Source organism: Poecilia reticulata, chromosome 10 (assembly GCF_904066995.2).
Source record: "Poecilia reticulata chromosome 10, P_reticulata-male-v2, whole genome shotgun sequence".
Classification (NCBI taxonomy): domain Eukaryota; kingdom Metazoa; phylum Chordata; class Actinopteri; order Cyprinodontiformes; family Poeciliidae; genus Poecilia; species Poecilia reticulata.
Window position 1 is genome coordinate 15098175 of NC_088839.1, and position 7783 is coordinate 15105957.

The 7783-nt window shown below is 39.7% G+C and overlaps 2 protein-coding genes across 2 annotated transcripts; both read right to left on the minus strand.

The window, feature by feature from the left end:
* Positions 1-565: 565 nt before the first annotated feature.
* Positions 566-2859, minus strand: nme5 (NME/NM23 family member 5). The gene is made up of 5 exons (XM_008420108.3): positions 2535-2859; positions 1380-1585; positions 1041-1141; positions 843-961; positions 566-753 (listed from the first exon to the last, which is right to left on the minus strand). The coding sequence occupies exons 1-5, from the start codon at positions 2655-2657 to the stop codon at positions 670-672; spliced, it is 633 nt and encodes a 210-aa protein (XP_008418330.1). The 5' UTR covers positions 2658-2859; the 3' UTR covers positions 566-669.
* Positions 2860-3403: 544 nt separating this feature from the next.
* rack1 (receptor for activated C kinase 1) lies at positions 3404-6635 on the minus strand. Its single transcript, XM_008420109.3, has 8 exons — positions 6417-6635; positions 5788-5959; positions 5004-5151; positions 4698-4793; positions 4396-4506; positions 4041-4181; positions 3738-3848; positions 3404-3516 (listed from the first exon to the last, which is right to left on the minus strand). The coding sequence occupies exons 1-8, from the start codon at positions 6523-6525 to the stop codon at positions 3451-3453; spliced, it is 954 nt and encodes a 317-aa protein (XP_008418331.1). The 5' UTR covers positions 6526-6635; the 3' UTR covers positions 3404-3450.
* Positions 6636-7783: the final 1148 nt, after the last annotated feature.

Here is a 7783-nt window from a genome sequence, read left to right on the forward strand (position 1 = left end):
ATTTTTAAGTCTTTCTTCTGATTGTCAGTGAGATTTAGATAAGGAATTTGACTAGACCATGCTAACGTTAACTGGCATAATTGTGAGACCATTATGTTTCAGGGTGGTTAGTTTTCCTTCTAAATACAACATAGTTTACTTCTATGACATCAGTTCACTACAAGTCATCGTAAGGCATTTCAGCAAAAAAAGAAAAAGAAAAAAAAAGAAAGTCTATTTGGATTGGCGGTCCCTTCTCTAATACAAACTGCCATGTCTGGATCAGTGCTGATTTTGACAGAACATATTAATTAGTTTTAATCATAGAGTTTTGACTAAAATCTTTTTTTTTTTGTTTTAGTGAGATTAGTCAATTAAATGTATTGTAATTTTAAGGCTTTGTAAAAGATTGCAAAAGAGTTATTGCAAAACCATGTCAGTTGAAAATATGTTACAGTGTTTAATCTATTTAATTTCACAATATTGTTTTCGATGTTTAGTGTAAACACACTGCGTAATTTAAATGACTAATATCAACAGGCTTGAAGAATTCTTTTTGAGCTCTAAGAGAAAATCAACACAGCTCTTTACTGCTACCAAGTATCCATATATTTATATATATATGAAACCGAACACATGAACTTGCCAAAAACAAACAGCAGGTAAAATAGCAATCATGCTCCCTGGCTGTCACTTTTCACCTTCCAGACTGTTTTCCGCATTTATTTGAGGCTGGCTTGGATCATTATTCAGTAGCCAGTCAGCAAGCCAAATCTAATGAAAAGAGAAAAGATGCACAAGCTCACATCACATCAGCACTTATAATATACAAGGTTTTCCACGGGCTGAGTGTCAGTACTTACACAGGGATGGAGAGGCTTTTCCTTACAGAGCTCAGTGAGTCCGCGAAAGAGAACGGGGATTACGTCCGTGCTCAAGTACTCCTCGGTTTGTTCTTTAGACGGAAAGGGTTCAATTACAGCTGCAGAGAGAAACCACAAGGAGATCAGCACTTCATATGTTTATGAGCAACGGTAATTTTGACGGAGCAAATGACGTACTGTTGGGAAACATAAATCTAATCTCCCTCACTGCTGCAAAAAACGTGTCGCTGCCATGAAGACCGTTCTTTAGGTCAGAAGTTCCGTATTTTGCTCGAAGGCTGGAGAGAAAGAGACAATAAGACTTTAAAACACCAGCAGCACATGTAGTCGAAAGTAAAAAAGTATTAGGCTAAATGAAAGTGAACAGATCTCCATAGCATTCAGACAACAATTCTGAGTACCACACTGCTGGTCAAAAAAAGTGACATTCAATGATATTTTTTGGGGAAATTAAAGTGTAATAAATTAACCTCAAACAATTATTATTTATTTACACTGGAATTATTTGAGACTGACCATTCTGGATCTGTTTCTTTGGCTACGGTGATGTTGTCAGGGCCTATCATGGACTTCCAGTGAGCGATGGCGTTGTGCCGAGCCAGCGTCATGACAACAATGGGGCCGGAGCTCATGAAGGCCGTCAGGCTGGGAAAGAAGAACGTCCCGTACTGGTGTGCGTAAAACTCACTGCACTGCTCAGGACTCAGCAGCAGCTTGCGCTTCTATCACAGGGAAAATTCATTTCTAGACAGTTCAGCAAGACACATGGTTATGGTTTGTTCTCAGCTTTATGAAACTGATGCAGGTCGGTCAAATGTCCATTTAGACAGATGAGACGTTTCTTTTGCTATTTCTTTAATTTGTTAGATATATTGAATTGAATTCCCAAGTGTTGTCTTTTTTTTTCCCTACACAAAACTGATTGATTTCATTTTTTTCTGTTTGGCTTTCAGCTCTCCCCTTAGGTGTTTCTTCTTTTATTATATTGAAGGAAAAAAAACATTTAAACAGAACAGCTTACAGTCACGTGCAACGTGTAGGTGGGTGTCCTTATCTGAAAGGAATTTCATCAGTGAACATGTACAATTTCTTTAAAATGTAATTAACCACATATTTCAAAGCTCCACGTTTCTCTACATTGGTTTTATATAAATATTAAGCCTGGAGAAAGACTAAAGTGAGTAATAAACATGTTGGAGGTTATATTTTAGGTTACGACTAATAAAAATAACTTTTTAACATAATTAACTGAAAACAACTAGGAAAAATCTTAAGTTCAACCTGGTATATTAGCAATAATTTAAATATGTATCATTATAGTAATATTGCAATTTGAAATACAACACAATGTGTTTTAGCTGAATTACATTAAAAATGACTGAACTTTGTACTATCAGTTTTAAATGGTTAATAGAAATGTTATGTAAATACTGCCTAAGAACACACATAGTGATTACTAAATCTATCCTTTCCTAATACGCACCCTGTGTCTTTTACAACCCCAAGAGGCCGTCCGCTGAACTAGCTTAAAAATATTGGTCACTATCGCCTTCTAGTGGACAACCGGTATAAGGATCAAATATATTGAAACACTAAAGGAAATCGCAATCTTTTAATCTGTGACTAGATTCCTACCCATAAACTATTGAAATGTTTGACATTTCTACTAACCTGCAAGATCAAAAAACCTGCCTTCAGGATGACTTTCTCGATCTCCTCGGACTTAAGAACTACATCAGGTTTGATGATCGCCAGGGTTCTTTCAACATAAATACGATGTGAAATTACGTACATTTTCCTCTGCGAGCTGACGCGAACATACAACCTCCGCTGCTTTCAAACTGAAAATACACGTTTAACACGAAGTCTGTGAATAATTCCACATGAACTACGATTTGTAGCTAAATAACTGCTGAAGCAGATGCAGCAAAAAAAAAAATAGCAGCCGAATTTATTCGGTTGTTTGATTACTCTCTGGGTAAGGTGGGTTGCTAAGATACCAGACATCTACGGTACACCATGTAGGACAATCCATGCCTTTTTCGAAAGACGTTTATCTCATCTTGCAAGTGAATGTACAAGTTGAAATATCCAAACAAAAAAAAAAAAAAGTGAATGACGTCACACCAAGTATTCAGGAATTGTCTGGAAAATGTATAATCTTTGGTGGGCAGGTGATTTAAATTTATCTCAAAAAAGAAACAAAATGTTATTGGCACTCTAAAGCTGCTGGTAAATAAATGTTTGGTTTGGTTCTTTTATTCTATATTGCAGCTAATTTGCTTCTCATTTACCTCAATGTCAGGATTTGAGAACAAGTACAACGAAGAGGGGCACAGGGCCACCTCTGGCCATACATTCAGACATAAAGACTAGCCAATCTTTATCGACAAACTGGATGGATTGTTTTTAATGTTCCTTTAATGCCAACTAGTTCAGATGGTCAGGCAAAGTGATACAATTACGTAATTTTCCAATGTGTGCAGCTCTATTTCCATACTGAAATGTGGATTTACAAACAAAAAGTTGAGACCAGCACGTTTTCTTAAACAGTCTTTTTATTCAAAGTTGCTTCTGCAAAGGGTTCTTATCGTGTTCCAATAGTGACCTGCCACACTCTGATCAGGTTGTCAGTGTATCCAGCAAACAGGGTCTGTGGGGAAATAAAAGAGGGTGAGAAGTCAACACTACATATAAGAACAGCTTGTTAGCTAACTATCTTCTTTTCCCTAGCTCCCCTCATATTTGCAGGAGTGTCAGCAGTGAACATCAGAACGAAAAGTGAATAGGTATAATCACCGGGGCACAGGACTACAACAACAAACGTACAGTTAGTCTGCCTGTAAAGTGCCTGAAGAGCTGAGAATCAAATACCTGTCCATCAGCAGACCAAGCCAAGGAAGTACACTGTGGGGGCTCTGCCTTGCTGTTTGTGCTGATCACTTCCTGTCTCAGCTCATCCACAATGATCTTGCCTTCCAGATCCTGCAAGGGAACAAGAACCACAAGAGAGAGAAGATTTGGATCAGTGGGAACGCACCACAACCTCCTACAGAATAACACTCTTTTAGATCAAAGCTCAGAAACAGCCTCTGATATCATCATTAAATGCAGCTAGCATGTAGAAGTTTCATCACTGCCTATCCTAATTGGGAGATGTTTATGACGAGGACTCACCCAGATCTTAATGCTGGGGCCGGTGGCGGCGCAGAGCCAGTAACGGTTGGGGCTGAAGCACAGGGCGTTGATGGTGTCACCGCTATCCAGAGTGTAGAGGTGTTTGCCCTCGTTCAGGTCCCACAGCATGGCCTGACCGTCCTGAGCACAGAAACAACACTTCAATGACCGACTCCCACCAAACTCCACATGACCTTCATCCACAGGCTTCACCGTCGCTCAGAAACAGCCTCTGGTATCATCACTATTTAACAGATGCATGTATAGTTTTTCCATCACAGCAAACCTGAAAGCTCAGTTTGATTTTCAGATCAGAATGAACACAGTAAACCAGTCTGATGATCTGGCAGGTTACCTTTCCACCAGATGCACACAGAGAGCCATCGGGAGAGACGGTCACTGTGTTCAGGTAGCCGGTGTGGCCGATGTGGTTGGTCTTCAGCTTGCAGTTGGCCAGGTTCCACACCTAACAGGGTGTCAGGACATCGATCAGCTCGTTCACAATGACAAAAACATCTGAAGAAGCAGAGTCTTCTGCTCTCATTAACTGAAATATCTCCTCCTCAGAGAGTATGTAGGATAATACATGCAAACAGTTTAAAATCATTGAGCAAATGTGGCATAAGCAGAGGCGAGCCTTCAGATAGATCCACCCACCTTGACCATCTTGTCCCAGCCGCAGGAGACGATAATGGGGTTGCTGCTGTTGGGGGAGAAGCGAACGCAAGACACCCACTCAGTGTGGCCTTCATCCTGCAAAATAAAAAAAGAAATCCTCAGCACACATCCAACATTCAAAAAAAAAAAAATAATAATAATAATCTACTTGAGTTTGTTGTCAACTAAAATTTCATCTGAGGTTTCTGCTGACTGTTCCAAGTTAAAAATACTTTTGGTAAAACATCAATTCATGCAATTTCTACTAAGACTTCTCGCTACCCGTAACATCAGCTAGTCGCTCACCTGAATGGTGTACTTGCAGACTCCAAGCGTGTTCCACAGCTTGATGGTCTTGTCCCGAGAGCCAGACACAATCTGGCGGTTATCAGCGGAGAAAGCCACGCTCAAAACATCCTTGCTGTGTCCAACAAACTGGCGGGTGGTGGCGCCGCTGGAGAGAAGAGCACAGCAGATCATGATAAACGGTTTCACAAGACATCGAGCAAGATCAGAAAGTTGAATGCAAGACACTTTTTAAGATCACTGCAACCTTATTTGATGACAAATGCAGATGCACTGAAACATTCTCTGTAATCCACCATATTTTTTTAAGTTTCAACTGCTTCATAAACGCTGTACTTCAAACTCGTGCTAGGCTAGGAAATTTTAACTGTGCTCAATTCTAGTTTCCTAAACTTAGTGAGTTCTAATAGAGGGATACAAAACCTCTCTGTTGGTGGTTCACATATTTCTGTTTTGGTAGAAAATAAAAGGACACCATTCATAAACCAAAAAGCATTTGTCCCATTATATTGAGTTAAATTAATGGATTTGTGAACTTAAGTTACAGGAAATCCATGGTCTCCTACATTTAAAAAGAAATAGTCAAAGATCAAAGTCAAACGTGTCAAACTACAGTCCTCATAAGCCAGGATCTTTGTGCCAACAACTTCTGCAGAGACCTGCTAGTAAGCCAGTCACTTGATTCAGGCGTGTTAAACTGGAGGAACGTGTGAAATCATGCAGTACACAGCGACTACTGCGAACTGGATTTGGACCCTTCGGATGTAGGTGGATGAGAACTTACGTGGTGAGGTCCCACAGGCGCAGGGTCCCGTCCCAGGCTCCTGAGAGAGCAAACTGGCCATCTGAGGAGATGACAACATCACTCACGAAGTGAGAGTGACCCCTCAGGGAGCGCTGGGGGATGCCATAGTTGGTCTCATCACGGGTCAGTTTCCACATGATGATAGACTTGTCTGGGAAACAACGTACACACATGGGAGATCTCTCAATACCTGAACACATTTGCTGAGTTAGCATGGTTTACTAGCTCTTACGGGGCCGGCAACAAGAAACGCCGTAAGATACAAACATTTATTCAACATATATGTTGAGGTTATATGCATGTAGGCATCTTCTGTCTGTTGAAGTCATAGTAAAAGTACTGAAAATATCATTTACGTTGTTCAATAGATGACGCCACATAGCATATGCTAACCAACATGGAACCTGAACTCCCCTTCATTACTGAGTGTTAACAAAATACTGAGTGTTAACAGAGATTAAATCTTTACAGTGCTGTTTTTACTGTTCACTTGTCACATGTAATTCACTCCGTCTTCATATTGTTTTATCAAGCATTAGTTAAATGTGTTGCTAACTGCACAATGCTAGCTGTAGCCATGTTGGCGGAGCCGGCGGGGGAAGCCTCACCTCGGGACGCCGACAGAATCATGTCGGGGTACTGGGGCGTAGTGGCGATCTGGGTGACCCATCCACTGTGGCCCTTCAGGGTCCCCCTCACTGTCATCTGCTCGGTCATTTTGGCGAGGTTTGATGGTGCCTATCACAAGGATGGATTCGGATTCTTGACAGGTTCGGGCAAACCTAAGTCCTCATCGCATCTAGGCACGGAGGAAAAGGAAGAACGCACCCGGATGCAAACGCTATCAGGGGGTGAAAGCTCCGCAAAGGACTCTGGGATATGTTGTCTTTGCTCGTTTTGAAGTTGAATAAAAGGGATAGTTTAGGACTTTTTAAGGCGAGGTTCTGAACACAGTTTTTTTTTTTACTTCAAACGCGGAGAAGCAATATTCAGTTTGTATACACCAAATATCTGGGTAAAACTTCCATAAAACTGCAAAATTGCTGAAACACTGAGTTCCTTTAAATCGAGGCTAAACCACCTGTTTAGAGTTGCCTTTTATTCATAATAACTGAAACATTAATCAATATATTTTATGTATATTTGATTGATGACTTTGATAAAATGTAATGTATATTGATTTTTTCGTCATTGGTTAGTGTATATGTTTTTATGATGTAAATCACTTTGAAATGCCTTTGTTGGCTTAAAAGAGTTCAGTTAGGGGAATTATTATTGTTTTCTTTATTTTATTTTTAGTTAATGAAAGAATCTGAAACATTCTGCAGTATTGCAGGTTGCTAATAACTGAACAGAAATGGCACAGAATTTTTTTTTTTTTTTGCTCTATACTCGACTCCTCTTGCTCTCACAGCTTTTATAGCTGTGAGAGCTATAAAAGCTACAGATCCTATTACTCATCTGCACCAACACTTTTAAAGTTCCTCTCATTTCAAATATCTCAGATTAATACAACTGCACAAATGCTCATGTTTAATACTGTGTTCCCTCTCAGTTTTTTTTTTTTTTGCAAATCTGCAACATAGCATCATAGCAAGTTCAGTCACCTCAATCATCACATTACCTTTCATGTTCATTCATAGTCTGTCACAGTCTTCTGTTATCTTGTTTAATTTACCATTTCTTTTATTTAAAACTTACAAAAACAGAACCATGTTGGGTGCCGTTTGTAGCTACGTAAAAATAAACAGTATTGTGTTACATTCACCAACTTTCGTTCTTGTCCTGCACCCTTTAGCATCTATGTCTCAGAATCTGGGAGATTTCTCAGGAGATTAAAAGATGATTTAGTTCAGTCCAGTGTCACCTGAAGGCATTTTAAATAGGAGTAAATGTTAAGCGGTCCTTATATGTTCCCTGTTTAAAGCGGAAAGGAATCCATTGTTTAAAAGAAGTCCAATTTGATGTTTGTCCC

Excerpts from the sequence above, each read along its gene's own strand:
- nme5 (XM_008420108.3), bottom strand. The coding sequence starts at position 2,657 with ATGTACGTAATTTCACATCGTATTTATGTTGAAAGAACCCTGGCGATC. Across the intron at positions 1,586-2,534 it reads CAGGTTTTTTGATCTTGCAG|AAGCGCAAGCTGCTGCTGAG; the intron begins GTTAGTAGAAAT and ends TCCCTGTGATAG. Across the intron at positions 754-842 it reads AAAAGCCTCTCCATCCCTGT|ATTTGGCTTGCTGACTGGCT; the intron begins GTAAGTACTGAC and ends TCTTTTCATTAG.
- rack1 (XM_008420109.3), bottom strand. The coding sequence starts at position 6,525 with ATGACCGAGCAGATGACAGTGAGGGGGACCCTGAAGGGCCACAGTGGA. Across the intron at positions 5,960-6,416 it reads GATTCTGTCGGCGTCCCGAG|ACAAGTCTATCATCATGTGG; the intron begins GTGAGGCTTCCC and ends GTTGTTTCCCAG. Across the intron at positions 5,152-5,787 it reads CGCCTGTGGGACCTCACCAC|CGGCGCCACCACCCGCCAGT; the intron begins GTAAGTTCTCAT and ends TCTTCTCTCCAG.